At 46.6% G+C, this 15622-nt stretch overlaps 3 protein-coding genes across 3 annotated transcripts; 2 read left to right on the top strand and 1 right to left on the bottom strand.

The window, feature by feature from the left end:
• Window positions 1-2214: 2214 nt before the first annotated feature.
• F5147DRAFT_794237 (uncharacterized protein) lies at window positions 2215-10477 on the top strand (the record flags this gene model as incomplete). Its single annotated transcript, XM_041443137.1, has 35 exons — window positions 2215-2394; window positions 2444-2901; window positions 2953-3257; window positions 3306-3414; window positions 3473-3508; window positions 3562-3574; window positions 3631-3730; window positions 3785-3914; window positions 3964-3980; window positions 4030-4057; window positions 4119-4131; window positions 4181-4223; window positions 4272-4337; window positions 4388-4709; window positions 4765-4924; window positions 4978-5007; window positions 5062-5245; window positions 5300-5362; window positions 5412-5455; window positions 5513-5634; window positions 5684-5943; window positions 5994-6025; window positions 6075-6144; window positions 6202-6238; window positions 6286-6423; window positions 6469-6552; window positions 6607-7160; window positions 7210-7558; window positions 7607-8271; window positions 8324-8710; window positions 8761-9023; window positions 9065-9132; window positions 9192-9211; window positions 9282-10175; window positions 10231-10477. The coding sequence occupies exons 1-35, from the start codon at window positions 2235-2237 to the stop codon at window positions 10475-10477; spliced, it is 6471 nt and encodes a 2156-aa protein (XP_041284618.1). The 5' UTR covers window positions 2215-2234.
• A 736-nt stretch (window positions 10478-11213) lies between these two features.
• On the bottom strand, window positions 11214-12441 carry F5147DRAFT_730699 (uncharacterized protein). Its single transcript, XM_041439395.1, has 6 exons — window positions 12336-12441; window positions 12202-12281; window positions 11845-12152; window positions 11599-11821; window positions 11355-11416; window positions 11214-11299 (listed from the first exon to the last, which is right to left on the bottom strand). Exons 3-6 carry the CDS (start codon window positions 12029-12031, stop codon window positions 11268-11270), a joined length of 504 nt encoding a protein of 167 aa, XP_041284617.1. The 5' UTR covers window positions 12032-12152; window positions 12202-12281; window positions 12336-12441; the 3' UTR covers window positions 11214-11267.
• Window positions 12442-13324: 883 nt separating this feature from the next.
• F5147DRAFT_794233 (uncharacterized protein) lies at window positions 13325-14309 on the top strand (the record flags this gene model as incomplete). The annotated part of the gene is made up of 1 exon (XM_041443136.1): window positions 13325-14309. Exon 1 carries the CDS (start codon window positions 13371-13373, stop codon window positions 14307-14309), a length of 939 nt encoding a protein of 312 aa, XP_041284616.1. The 5' UTR covers window positions 13325-13370.
• Between the last annotated feature and the right edge of the window lie 1313 nt (window positions 14310-15622).

Here is a 15622-nt window from a genome sequence, read left to right as displayed (position 1 = left end):
ATTAAGTATCCACCTTTCAACGCTTGGAAGTTTCACGCGCAATGCCTCCATTCGATGCTGTTAGATGTCAATGTATGCTTGTACCTTATTACCGCGGTGCAAGGTGTGATTAAAATACAAGCTGCATTCCAGAACAAATAATAAACTACAGCTGCATGATCGAAATGTTACATTACCTGGTATGACATAGTTGCCTGCAATAGACAGTGCGCCAAGAATATTGTCGACAGCGTCGTTCCGGAGTTGTGAGAGAGGTATTTAAGCTCCGGTGAGGATCTAGTCTCGTCGCATGAGGATTGTGCACCTGCCTGGGGGACGATACATCATCACAGGTGCGTGGGATGGGTCACTTGAACTATGAACCTGGAGAGTAATACAGATTAGTAGGATACGAATGGCGAGATGAGGGAACTTTAGATCTGTGATTAGCGTTCACTATCGTAACATTGTCTCCGAACGACAAAACTATTACAAGTGGAGGCACTGATAGGATAGTGGCGTTGCGAGATGTGGAGACGGGGAGGATAATTGCCAGATAGACGAGACACACTGATTGGGTGCGATTAGTGCACTGGATAAACGAGTGGCCAGGTGAGCGGATCTAATTATGGGACAGTAGGAGTGTGGAATATCGGAGAAACAGTACTTGGTCCAATCAAAACCGGGCACAGGTGGAGTGATCTACTCACCCGAAACATCAAAAATCGCGACGTGAGGATTTGAAGATGTAAGTCTTAGTTGTGACCGCACAAGAAGAATATGGCGCGAAACGCAAGTTTGAAGGGGAATGAAAGATCGAGATGAAAGTAGACAGAGAGACATTGAGAATGAGACTTCGGGCTGAGATGATGGACCTTTGAAACGTTTGGGAGGAATTCGATGACCTATACAGCGCTATTTTCAGTATCGCAGCGAGTGGTGGAAGGCATATGATATGGCTGTGCACAAGGATGATAAGGACAAAGGAAGATTGAAGGAAGAATGTCATGATATGAAGCTGAGCGCTGCACCTCGTGTGAAGATGTAATATAGTGAAATGATACAATTATGATTGGCTCATCCTGGCTCCTGCACAAATAAGTACATCAATATGTGTGGATTATCGTCCATCTTAATATTATGCGAAAACGGTATCTGCGTGTATGGTACATTGTAAATTTGAAAGATGGCAACTTCATTCACGAAAGAGATCTAGTCCAAGTTGTCTTTAGATACTATATGACATACCTTATAGTCAGAGTCGTTTCGACCAAAGCGGAGGTTGCTGCACGGAGCTCCACTCGATCTTGATGGCACGATATTTTGCAATGTGTTCTGTACGATGGTTGATAGGTACTAGTAAACATGAGGTCAGGACATGTCTGGGAGACACACCAATGGTCTGAACTTACCTGAAGTGCATCATACTGATAACGACCTTCCACACTCGCGGATTGGCTGCCGTGCGTTTTATGAACTTCGCAAGCCTGTGCTGGATCATCAATTCGTGATCACGGTGATCAGCGCTCAGCTGTACTTGGTATTGTCAACACAATGCCCAATACCCTATGGCGTGGGAAAATCCCACTAAGATATCATGTCAGTGATCACAAGAGTACGAGACATTCGAACGGTATTTGCAAGAGAAGGACAACAGTGTACATGCAGACATCTCTTATTGTAATTCATTGTAGTAAACATTCGAAGGTGAACGGATGATATATGCTTGTATGATTTCAAATGTATGTAGGAGATTTCCGAAAAATTAACATATTGTGCCTCTCATCTGCTTCTATTACAACACGCGCTGTAGGTCCAGCTTGATACTTGTGGCCTTATTTCCAAGAAAGTTCAGTCTAGACGCGAACTTTTGTCGCCATCCTGGAATGAGGTGACCCTACTAGCCCTAGCCGATTTATTTCGGAATGCTAACTTACACATCTGGTGATTCTGGTCCCACCTACGTAAGGGTCGTGTTCTTGTCACAATCTAGGATCATTTGAGGGTCCAAGTTTATCGCTCATGTACAGCTTCAGGTTGCCCGCAGGTGTCGATTTTGGGTGTGCTATTTGCGCCTCAACCTGTTTGGAAATTCAGGCAGAGCGCTGACTCGATGATATAAGGACTCCAACATCCTTGCAGAGTTGCCTCAAGTTCAAGGCATTCCTTTGTACCATTGACACAGCTCAAGTCCAAGTTCCCCAGCCTTTCATATAACCACTTCGTCATCATAAACTCCTCTTGTTCAACAGACCATGTTGGACTTATTCTCCAAAGATCGAATAGTCAACGAGACGGGCCTCAGAGCCGCCTTGCGTCATCTGGACGCAATGTCAAGTTCAGGAGCAACCGCATTGCAAGCTACGGTCGAACATATGTTGTCGTCACCCCATATTTTTGCATATATCATATCTGGTATCTCATAAACTTTCTTCGAGCGCCATCAACTCTGACTCTGTAACAGTTTGGGATCGCCGCGAGGCAATGATCTCACAGATCATGACAGACTTTCCAACGAAGTCTCAAGAATATCCGGCATCCATCGCGAGAAAGATGCTGGACAATCTGTCTATGAACTTTTTAGCTTTTCCGGCCGAGTCTCTAGCGATGGATATCTCTAGGGACATCACGCGTCACAGATGCTTCATCGAGGGCGCTTTACCTGTACTTTTCGCGTTGAACAGTATGGAATTTTCTGGTGCAGGGTCCTTTGAAGGCGAGATCGATGTCTCCGACGAATCTGATGATGGATTCGTCAAGAAGAAAGTGCCTCAGAAAATGCGCAAGCATAATCGCCCGAAAGCTCATACGTCTATCGACACATCGCTATTCGTGAGGCTTGATGTGGTTGTGCCTCTCACAAGCAAGGCTGCCGCATCATTGTCTACTCAGATTCTTGTAAAGCTGAAAAATGCTCTCTCGGTGAGTATATTCACTGTTTTTTTGACGTTTCCCCTGACAGCTCTCTGTAAGTTCTACTTCTCGCTTCTGCGGAGGACGGAATTGGCAGGCGACATCAAAGCTTTACTCTTCCCAATCGTGAGAGAGTATGCCAAATATGTTGCGCCTGAAGTTTCGTCAACCGAGGATGTCGAGAGCCCAACAGACCGACTCAATGCATACCAAATGGTGCAGCCTATGAAGGCTGCACTTTACTTCGACAACGCGGATGGGTTCGGAGAGTGGCAAATCCTGATATCTACGGAGGCCTACAAACATTTGCGTGAGTTCCGTAGAGCAGATAAGAAGACATTCAAGATCATCTTCAAGAAGATCAAGTCGGTCTTCTGAATAATTTTACTGCAATGATCTCATCGTTCTTACAGACAACTATCGAATGGCCATTTTTCAGACGATAATCAGAAACGACTTAACGGGCCGGATGCAGGCATACCCATCTACGATGCCAAGATGACAAAGGACCTACAGTTAGTGGTAAGTGTAATTCCACGTACGTCGTTTTGAGCTTGAGGTGACCGACCTTTTCTAACAGTACCAAATCGATTGTGTCCCTGACCAAGATGGAAAAGTACGTCGTTTTTACATCAACATCGAGCATGATACTGAGACTGATCTTGACAGTCCGAAAGACAAGGTAAACTATCAAGTGCAATTACATCTCTCCGCCATTAGCACTCATATGAACTCCAGTAATCAAGATATACGGCATTTATATGGATGCTCAGCTTGACGGAATATGGGATGCCTTGGGTAGCCATCTCGCACGCAAGGGCAGAGAATATCGTAGAAGGTGAGGACATTCTTTCAACTCTTGATGCATTTCAGTGAATCGTTGCTTGTGCAGGTGTATCTTTCGGAACAGACCAGTCCTATCTAAAGACAGCGCGATTCTGCCTGCGTCATTCCCACTAGCTGAACGTGAGCCAGAATGCTCAGGAAGTCCACTTAATCTTAGTAATAAGGATATGGACCACGTTGAGTATTTTCAGTTGTCATTTGTGCGGTCATTGATCCATGTCATAGCTTCACTCTTTGCTTGTGTATGCATTTATCCTTATACAAATTGGTTTCCATCTAACAATTTTCTAGTTTGGAGAAATATGTCACATTCTCGCAAGTAAGCTTATAAACACGGTTTATGGGCATGCGAATATTGACTCGATAACTTCTTGTTTTAGGCGTTCTTGCATAGTGAGTGATCATGTAGTTGGCTCGCCACTTATTCTCATCTTTGCAAAAGGTCTCATCGCAGACCAAGATGTACAGCACGTCTTTATGCTCACGTAAGTTCTGTCCCAATGGACCGAATTTACTGATCGATATTGGTTCAGTCCCCAAGAACAAAAGATTGTTGAGTGTACTACGTCATGTTACGTCTTGGGTCGCAGCGGCACGGGGTAAGTGTCCTGCCCTTAATATGAATAGCTTATATATCACATTCAACTAGAAAAACCACGACGATGCTGTTTAAGATTCTCGGAATTCAGCGAGCTTGGGAGATGAGCGCTGTTGACATGCCGAAGCCACGCCAAATCTTTGTCACCAAATCCAGAGTGCTCGCTACGAAAGTAGAAGAGTATTTCACGAAGCTTCTCGAATCTCTGGCATTAGCAGGCTATACCCTGGAGGAGCTTGCAAAAATGAAGGCACGAAGTGTTCAGGAGGGCCTTGTTGATCTCGACGACCTGCCTGAATCCCAGATGAATATGCCGATGAAATACAGCGAACTTGAGGATAAGCACTTCCCTCTTTTTCTCACTTTCGATCGCGTGCGTCCCAATCCGTCGTCTAGACAGTTTCCAAGCTAATCAAAACTTTATGTAGCTGGCGAAAATGATCGCGGCAGATATCCTGAGCAAGAAAGACAGTGCAGGATTTTTCTTCAATGTTGACGATGCTGACGCGCATGACTGTTTCGTCACCTATGATGTATTCGCAAATCAATACTGGCCTCATTTTCCACAGAATCTCAGCAAAAATCTCAGTAGTGTCCTTTTCTCTTATGATGAAAATAGAGTACTGACACTGCCCCATCAGATCCGTGGTTGGTTTTCAGCGAATTCATGGGTGAGTACTATTTGTATTACATTGACACCAACACTTTTTTTAATATACATACAGGGATTGTCAAAGGCTCCGAACACGCACTGACCTGTCCTGAAGGAGTCCTCGATCGCCCAAACTACCTCCGCCTTCCTCATCGTTCTAACCCAAATTTTGCGAATCAGAGGGGAATTTTGTACGACATATTCGAGCATTATACGAAGATCAAGAGGCAGCGACGTCATCATGATGTTGCAGACCGGTATGACTTATTCCCCTTCTCACCGACATCATGTCACGATATTTTCCCAAACAGCACGCATGCAATACTCAAGGTCTTGCGGAGCAAAGAATTCCCTGGCCAACAGATTGATTATCTGTATGTGTTATCACCACCAATGCATCTTGCCCCTGACCACCTGCACTAGGTATGTCGACGAAGCACAAGACAACCTTCTGATCGACGCACTCTGTAAGTGGCCACTTCATTCTTCGTTGACATAAATCCCTTTAGAACTTTCTGTTATAGTTTTGAGGCAACTATGCAGGAATCCAGACGGTTTATTCTGGGCTGGGGACACCGCACAGACGATTTCTGCAGGGAGTTCCTTCAGGTTCGATGACCTGAAAGCGTTTCTCTACCGTGTGGAGGTGAGCAGACAGTGACTTAGCTCGGGCCTGAATTGATACCTTGGAGCAGCAGCAGCAAAATCCTTCGGTCAATTCCGCTGGGGCATGTCTTCGTCAGCCTGCGATGTTTCAATTGGCGATCAATTACAGATCGCACGGTGGTATCGTCAACTGTGCACGTTCTGTGATCGAACTCATTACAAAGTTTTGGCCCAACACAATTGACACACTTCGGCCAGAAATGGGGGTGGTTGACGGGCATAAGCCTGTGTTTTTTACAGGTTGGGATAAAGACACCGTCCATCATGAGCAGTTCTTATTTGGGTCGAGGTAAGTGGACCTGGACGATAGCCCACCTTTCTTCCTGAGGATTCTTCTAGGGGTGGTCACATTGAGTTCGGAGCCGAGCAATGTAAATCAATTGGTTGAAGGTTCCATTCATACACTGATAAGATATCTAGGCATTCTTGTGCGTGACGATGCAGCACGTCAGAGGTTACGCGACCAAGTTGGTGAGGTTGGACTGATTATGTGAGTCGTATTAAGACTATCTCTACTCCGTGTTTTCATGTTCACATATGTACTCAGGACGCTTTATGAGAGCAAAGGCCTGGAATTCAATGATGTGAGAAAGCTAAGTTTGCTATCTGATGGATGTCTGACTTCGGTCAGGTGCTTTTGTACAACTTTTTCGAGGATTCTGCTGTAGATCTGTCACGATGGCGTGTGGTTCTCAATGGGGTAGACGGTGAAAGATATGCACCGAACTTCGATCGAGACGAAGCGCGATACGCTGGGGTTTGCAGCGAGGTGGGCACACCGATCCTCGAAATAAACTCTGGCTTACTTTATTAGCTCAAAATTCTTTATGTGGGAATCACACGAGCAAGGAAGAACATATGGATCGTTGACAAATCTGACAGATCAGAGCCGATGCGTGTACGTTTAGAGCAACGTGTTGGTGTAACTCGATCTGATAACCTTTCTCTTCAGATATTCTGGACGTCTCGCAATCAGGTCCAGAATTGTACCCCCGGCACCGATGTCCCTCATCTAGCAGTCTCCTCGACTCCAGAAGAATGGGCGTCCTTCGGGCGCTCACTATTCTCGCACAAGCGCTACTCGCAGGCTATCCACTGCTTTGAACGTGCCAACCTTCGTCGTGAAGTGAAGGTCTGTGAAGCATATCAACTCCGAGAAGCTGCACGTTCTAGTGTTGGAGTGGCTTTACTCAGCAACCAAAAAAGAGCTTTTAACATGGCTGCCGATGCCTTTACTCATTGTGGGGCGACTGCGACAGGAAATCTGAAGCTCCAATACTATCGTAACTCGGCGGATTGCTACGTTCGAGCAGGAGATGATCTTAAAGCTGCCGAGGCCTATCTCAGTGCTCAAGAGTTCGAGCAAGCGGCGAAGAGGTATCGCAAGGCTGGACGGTTTGACAAGACCCTTCATGTCCTCAATGACCATGGCGCGGATATACCTGAAGAGACCACGGCGGAGTTATGGACTGTGTGCAGACTGTTTTACTGCAGCAGGACAACTCGGTAAGTCTTACACTCTCCACAATGTTTTTATTTAATAGCAATTGCGTAGGCGCCCCTTACCCCTCTTCTCGACATTTGAGGAGGAACTCGAATTTATGGAGGACTATGATCTCGATTACGCTCGTGCCTCACTGCTTGAATCTCACTCGAGGTACTATGAGGCCGCAGAGCTTCACTTGTCAGAGAATAGGCCATTGGAAGCTGTCCGGGCATTCATCAAGGACGACAGCAAGGACGATTCTACTATCCGTGCGGCCGATACTATATTGGAATACTTCTGGCGCAAATGCTCCTTCAGAACCACTGCACAATCCGTTGCTGATGAGCAAATGCAGCATTTCATCGTTCTTGCCGACCAGCTAGAGACGGACAAACTAACGGTGGCCACGCGTGATCTAGTACGTATTAGCAGTCTCAGAGTAACCGCTGGACTGATCGACATCCAGATATCGATGTTTCAAAACATCTTGCGCGGAAATCATGAGCCGTTGAGAAATCTTGCGCTTAACTTTGATAAACAGAATAACAAGGCAGCAGCTCTCATTTGCCTGGACCATATATTCTCTCGGACCACAGATATTCAAGCTTTCACGGTAGATGAGATGCAACAGTTCCTTCAACAATTTCACGCCTATGCGCGACTGCTCTATCTGACTTTGACCTTCCCTGACCCCATGGGGCATAGGGGTATTCAGAGACTATTCTCCATCGTGCGGTTATCCGGTGACCAGTTTCTCATACCAGATGGAACGTTCCTCCACAACAACTTAATGGAAGATCGCCAGGGGATCACTTGGGTATCGGAACACTCGTCCGGGTACACAGCTTCTCGTAGAGTCGTCACCCAGCTGCTACAACAATCCATTCGAAAGATCTTGAAAGACAAAATATCGGAGATCGATGTTATGTGTTGCAAATCTCCCGTTTTCTCGCAATGCCTGCAATTCTTGATATCCGGAGTATGTCGAAGAGATAACTGTCCCCAAGAGCATGTTGCAGTATCGAGATTGGATCGCCAGCATTACAACAACCGTGTTGCCATCCACATCTGGCAGATCCTGATCTTGCAATTCATGTATTCCGCTCACCCATACATTGAGCGACGCAAAAGGTACGCCTGGAGGTAGCTTATGATCGAGTACTCATACTGATCACTTTATCAGCATGCGGAATTGGCTCAAGCATCTTTACGAGGTTAACAATCCACCCTTCTTCATTCAAGGTTCCCCTGCGGACCTCGACATGAACCTGATGCCTCTTCGTCGAGATGGCATGAAAGTGGGGAAGCTCTGGATCCGTGAATCCTTCTACTCGCTCGACCCATCCCATACTCAGGCTGAATTTTTGACGGTGTTGATGGGAATCACCAGTCTTAGTTTTGCTTTTGACAGGGACGACACACCTGTCTACATCTCTCGAGCAAAGTGTACAATCTCCGGACCGTTCGAACTCGTTCGCAAGTGGGACAAACGCTATATGGCTCATGACCTGTTCAATTCTTACCAAGGAGCGACCCGCAGCAGCATCTCATCGGGTATTCTGTATATTCTGTAAGCGTGTTCTTCTTGTCTCTACATGCAATGAACTAAGTGCAATTCAGACATGTCCTCGATAATCGTTTATATGTCAACCTCTCGGTGTTGTGCGACTGTATCGAGGACATCTGCAGCGCTTTTGTAATCAACTATCGAATGGACCCAGACTTGAATGAGATTCCCCTTCATAACGTCGTCCTTCCATGTAATTGGCTACTGTTTCCCCACAAATTCACTGCGGAGAAAAAAACCAACCTGCTTTTGATGAACAAGCTTCTGGATGAGATAGCGAGGCTAGTCGAAGCATTGCGCGTAGAAGCAGGCACTGGTGAGTCTCCCGACTTTTCGGAGATCCGAGACTACAATTAGGCAGATTTTCTTTGGCTGAACCATACGAGATTTACGCCCATTCTCCGCAATTTTCTCATTTCCCGGATGTGAGCTCAGTTCAATATCTGTCCATCGGCGATGTGCATACTAATTATATGTATCACAGCTGCAGGTCTCTCTGCCTTAGTACGTTTACTGTCTCTTTTCAAAACCTATTCGTTGCTGAATTGTGTTCATTAGTTGCCCATAACATCAGTAATCGCTTCTTGAGGAACACAATAGACAAGATCATTCTTTCTCTGCACAAAAACAATTCTCCTTCGAATTGGCGTCCAGCTAACTATCGGAAACATGTGAATGACGTGGTCAGGTACACGACGACACCCTTGCTAGGATGGGCACCACCCTCCGACGGTTACCTGCGAGCTCTCCTGGCTTTCGATAAAGGAGTAGACAACCTGGTGCATCTTGTCCACAAAACGATGAACCATCATACCCGAGTCTATACTAGTATAGGCCGACGGCTCGTATACGAGAAGACCATGGAGATCCCCCATCTCCTTTCATCGTGTGCAGTGACCACGCAGTCTACCCTGAGAGCAGAGGCCCCTGCCCCCGTACGTTGCTTAGGACATTCCAAAGACCAACCAGAGGTTATGCAGTATGATGAGAAAGAGATAAAGGAACCGCAACCTCAAGATTTCGAAGGAGAAGAAGAAGGGGAAGAGGATGTCACGGCGAATGCTGATACAGAGACCCGTGATGCGTCGGAGACTTGGGATGTGGCGGCGACGTTGCTCGCACCTGATCTTGACGAGTCGCTACGCACCAACGGACCATCGGTGATGGAGGAAGAGGCGGCTCGCTACATTCAGAACGCATACCGCCGTTACATCAGACGCCGCTCGAGTCGTGCAGTTAACGCCGAAATTGATGCGATGTTCATGACATGCCTGAAGGAGACGCAGTCCTCTGAATGGCGTTCAGGTTATTATACCTTCCTTTTCCTTGGACCATTGCCTCACCTCCTGGTGTGCTTGGGACGAGGCATTGCTCTGACTCACGCTGCCAAAGCGAAGACAAAAGTCCTTTTCAACAAGGAGTCTCATGAAAAGCTTGAGGAGTTGGGCCAGCAGAGAAGCGAGATAACGTCCGTCCCTCACTTACTCGGCAACATACGATAGCTAACGCCGTCCTGTTTACAGAGCGCTCCTCAAGAGGGGAATGAGATTACGCAAGCAGCTAGAACCTTCCTCATCCGCTCATCGTGCCCGTGACATTGATGCACTCAGATCTGGAGTTCTCGAGGTCTATGAATTCATGAAGGGGGTTCCCGGAAGCATGAAAGACATGCAATTCGACTTTCAAATGGCTTATAAGGGCATTGTCGCAAAGAAGGTTCATGCGGGAGAGAAAGAGAAACCCGCTCTCAATGTCGAGGGTGTCTATTGAATTTATTCAGGTTGTGGAGTCGAGATCGCCATTCCGTCGGTGTATCATATATCATATTGTACAGTACGTGTTTCCGTAGATCAATGCATGTGCGTGCGCGATAACAAACGTTAACGAAAGTGGACAATAAACAAGTTTCATCATGATCATCTTATAGGTATTCATACTTACCACTACCAATAACGCAGTGTGCAATCGTGTAGCACTGGGACTTCAAGCTACCACACTGCAGCCTAGTCTAACAGCGACCCGTTTGAAGAGCTGTTAAGCTTTTTTGGGCAGGATATACGATACCCATCGAGAACTGTTGAGACGGCAAGGTTTTCGGTGCATCACACTTGGGCAGAGTGGTCAGACATCCTCATTTTCACGGCTATCGACAAAAAGTACACCGTCCTTCCCTCATAAAATTTGTATTATCCTGCCTGGTGCGTTGCACGAGGCTCATGACGAGGAAACGAGATTGATCGTATATTGAAAGACATAAGAAAAGAAACATAGGTGCGGAATCACTAGAAGCAAAGATGAAGTGGTTGTCCAAATGCTGCAACGTTAATTGTATCAATGACTATTGGCATGTGGTGGAAATGCACAGCAGAGAAATAGCACGATCTGACGCCACCATGGGATGGGTAGTGACTGTGAGGTTGCTGCACTTATTGTGGTAGTGTTAGTACCTGGAACAGGAGACGTCGCTAATGTTGAAGCATGGGCAGGCTGAGTGCCCGATGACGACGCCTGAGCTTGGGCATGCAATTTGTTTCGTTGCTCATATGCTCGTTTTGCTTTCTTAAAATTTCGCCCCCGAGCAACAACCAAACTCTGAACGGAGATCACTAAACCACAGCGATTGTAAATGCACCAAGGAGAGCCATACCTGCTTGTCCCGCACTGCAGCCACGTCGACAATACGAGGACGACTTGGGCGTTGCGAAAGTTCTGTTTGTTCATTGGTGTAGCGTTGAGAGCGGAAGAGTGAAGACAGCCGGTTGACGAGCCTCGCACCTAGACGTGAACTCGAAGCCATTGTGGGATGATGTTCGGCTTCTCCGTTGGTGTGGGCTTGAGAGTGGAAGAGAGCGAGGATAGCCGGCTGATGAGCCTCACATCTGGACGTGAACTTGAAGCCACTGTGGGATGATGTTCGGCTTCTTCGTTGGTGTGGGGTTGAGAGGGGAAGAATGAGGATAGCCGGCTGATGAACCTTCCATCTGGAGATGAACTCGAAGGCATTGTTGGACGATGTTCGACTTCTTCGTCGGTATTGAGTTGAGATCGGGGGAAAAGTGAGGAAAGGCGAACCAGGAACACGTGTGGATCTAACCGGGAAGACGTGGAGGGTTGCTGAAGTTTATTTGGTGCATCACTTTCAGGTGAAAAGCGGTGAATGAGTAAGGACAGACGAGTGAGGAGTGTGCGTAGATGGACCGCCAAAGGCCGTGAAGGTTGCGGAAGTTCAGTCGTTTCATCATTGACGGGTAGAAAGCGGCGGAGGAGCGAGAGAAGGCGAGCGATGAATGCATTTGCAGAGGAATGTGGGTGTAAACTATCCATTGGGGAGGGCTGAGGGGCTTCCATGCCGTGAAAAAACACTGGCAGTAGTTCATCTATATCGTCAAATTGGCCAGGACATCGCGTATCATCAAGCTAGAATATTACTGTTATAATGAATGAGAAAGATTGCAAACTCGGCACGTACTTCCAAAAATGACCTGTCACTGAGCGAAGAGCGGGGTGTATGCTGTATTCCTGAATCATCATCTTGAGGTGCCGTCTGTTCCTGTTCCCGTCTCTCCTCTGGTGCCTAACAACAGACATTGTCAGAGAGAGCGGGTGATATGGATATGTTGACACTTACCATGACAATATTGGAACCAATGGAAAGTAGGTCCTCAAGGCCAGCTTCTTTGAGGATGGCGTGAACGTCCCAAGTGTACGCGGTCGCGTCCTCGGCAGTAACTAGCACCTCTGCATCAGGGGAAAGAGCTACGGACCACAAAACGTTTTCATGCTGGAGGGGTGGTCCAACTGGGAAGTTGGTGTCAAGATTCCATAGACGCGCTGTTTTATCATAAGATGCACTTGCAAGGAGGCGGTTGTTCTGAGACAAGGAGATGGTGGTGACATGCTTTGTTTCAAGGATAGCGATCTGCTCCCAAGTGGCGGTGTCGTATATCGGATATAGATATTGGTCCCACGCAGCGGCAGGGCCCAGGCAATGTTTTTAGATTTACATAAAACCTTGTTTTGAGTCTTGACTCTACCGTTACCCCAGTGATGCATCAAGCTTTACTTATTCCCGAAGTCCTCCTGGAGATATTCGCCTATGTGAACACAATACCATCTACTCAAACAACATCGACCCAGAAATTACTACTTGCAGCACTTGCAAGGACATGCAAAATCTTCCACGAGCCTGCGATGGATTTGCTGTGGACTGAAATCCATGGGTTAGAACCACTGCTAGGTTGTGTAGCAAGGCTACATCCACTGATATATCATAGTGGCACAAGGGTCAGTGCACGACTCCATTATGCTTTGTTCGTTTCTTTTCGGCTCACTGAGCATCTACATAATAGTGGAAAGACTCGGACGAGCCCTGGGCGAAAGGTGTTGAGCCATTATCTGCCCAGAGGCCCGTCAATTTCTGCGTCACTCCTCCCGTATACGCACATTGGACATACAATCTGATCATCCACACCTTCTATCTGTCATCCCCGCCGAGGCATGCGTATTTCCGAGGCTGAAGTCATTAAGTTTTTCCACCACATATTTGAACCTCTTTCTGCCTCACATGCTGCACCGATGTCATCTATTGAGCATCGACGAAGGTCTGCAATCTTTTGTGACACGTTGCATTGCTCTGGAGCATTTATGCATCTACACTCCTCTAATGTACGATGATGACAGCACAGCAAATGAACTGTCCCTGCTATCAGATAGGATTCATTGGTGCACGCGGCTTGTAACTCTGTCTTGTCCAATGGTCGACTGGGCAACATGGAAACATCTCTCCCACCTCCCTACCCTTCTCACATTGGGAATTGATCAAGGGTATTATGACCCTTCTTCGCTGTCAAACCAAGATATTGTGAATTTATCATTCCTTAACATCACGAGCCTTTCCTTTCTACATGTGTGCAATGCTGCAGACATCATCACAGTCATGCAACACTCGCAATTTCCCTCGCTGAAAGAGTTCGAGTTTGAAGCCAACTATCTGTCTTCAGAAGAGGCCGAGCAACTCTTTCATGCTCTGTCCCACTGCAATGCGTGTCGGACTCTAGAAGAAATCTTCATATCTTCTCTTGAAGTCAGATTCGTGGGACCCCAAAACCACGAGTTTTTGACACCAATTCCGCATTTCCTTTGCTTTACACAGCTCCGAACCCTGCAGCTCAAGTTTTCTCATTCCTCCATCTACCTAGACAATAACATGCTCTTGCAAGCTATGTCTAGTTGGCCGCACATCCGCACTCTGGAAATCAACTACTTAGATGACCATCTTTCTTCTTCCGAAGTCTCCCTCCGTGGATTATTCGCAGCGGTCAGTCTGTGTCCACAATTGCATACACTACGAGTTCCGATCAATATTGCAGCTATCGACGTTGATCCTGATTCCGAGCCAATACAACATACCTCCCTACGATCATTGGAATTGGAGACATCGGAGACTGAAATAGCAGATGCAGAAACTCTCGCTCGCATCATTTCCGGCTGGCTCCCTTGTGTCGACCAAGTTCTAAGCATAGATAAGAGGTGGGATAAATTCAACAAGCATCTCAAATCTTTGAGAGCGGCTACTGCGCCGTATGTCGCGGGAGCCTGCTAGAATAATTGAGTTTGTAATACCTTCGAGTTCTTTCGTTCATTCGCTATCGTTGTCGCTGTTGTCTGTCGTTATAAACTGGTGTACTAGTACTTCTGCATAATCGCCAAGGACCCACTGGTTCACCCTCATTAGTACGGTTTCCAACATCATTACAATGTTCCGGTTTGGAGTGGAGCTGAGGCGTCTCGCCTGTGAATATAGGCATGTTGCTTGAAAGGTTTGTCGAGGTAGTTTCGAGAGTTGGAATTGTACGAAATGGTTATAATATGTAGATATAGCGCTTCCCCCAGTATGGTGTATGCGTGTTTGAAGCACATCGGCACCCTCAGCCGAGAAAGTGGTGAGGACTCGATATGTCGGAAAAATCTGAATTATCTGAGTACAAGATACCTGAAAGTGGCCCATCATGCTGACCAGGTTTGGCTAGGCAATCCACTTTGGCAGGGCCTGAGAATGCCTATCAGATCACGCTCAATGGACTAGCCTATCAGGGAAAACCTCCCGCACAAACCTAGCTAAGTTTGGATCTAACTTCTATAGTTACCGAAAATTCTTTCTAAATATAGTATTTAGTAGATTATTATGTAAGACTCTTTAAAAGTTCTAGGCTTCGCCAATGGGCAAATGTACACTGCACTTTCAAAACTTTGATGTAGGACGCATTCAGTACTGCAACGAAAAGAAAATTGTAGCAGAGTTTTGTGAACCTACGACTATTGATAGCATCATTCTCAAGTGAACAAATGTACTTACGTATGATGCATCATACTCTGCTCCCACATGCATTACCTAGGCTCCAAGTCTGTTCGCTCCTGATGATCATGGATCCGGCCGTCTTCACATGTACCCCCACAGTACTTGCCATAATATTAATCTTCTTTGTCTAGCTTGATGCATCAGCACCTTGGCTATGATGACATCATAATGTTCGAGCACAGGGGCTACGCCTAACATCGAATTCGACTGTAGGGATCAGGCATACCAGATTTGCCCTTCCATTTCTCGATGCCATCACTAATGAATGTTCGACCAGAGTCAGCTGAGCGGCTGACAGGGACCTACTAGGTACTCAGTCTGTGACACACTTGTCCTGGGCCAGAGTGTCCCAAGATATTCTCAATATTAGAACCTTTCAGTGGAAATCTGGATGACATCTAACTTAGATCCAGGTTGGCTTATGACAACCTGTCAAAATCACATGAACATACTAGTACTAGTGCAAGAAAGCGCGGCTGAGGGAGGACACAGAAGGAGAGATTGTGCAGCCTTGGGTGCTCACTGTGGTTATCCTGGCGCAGTTTAGTCCACTTCCA

This window comes from Suillus discolor (genome assembly GCF_016758755.1).
Source record: "Suillus discolor strain FC423 chromosome Unknown F5147scaffold_183, whole genome shotgun sequence".
NCBI classification, from domain to species: Eukaryota; Fungi; Basidiomycota; class Agaricomycetes; order Boletales; family Suillaceae; genus Suillus; species Suillus discolor.
The sequence above is the reverse complement of the archived record's forward strand: the minus strand, read 5'-3'. Positions and strand labels throughout refer to the sequence as shown.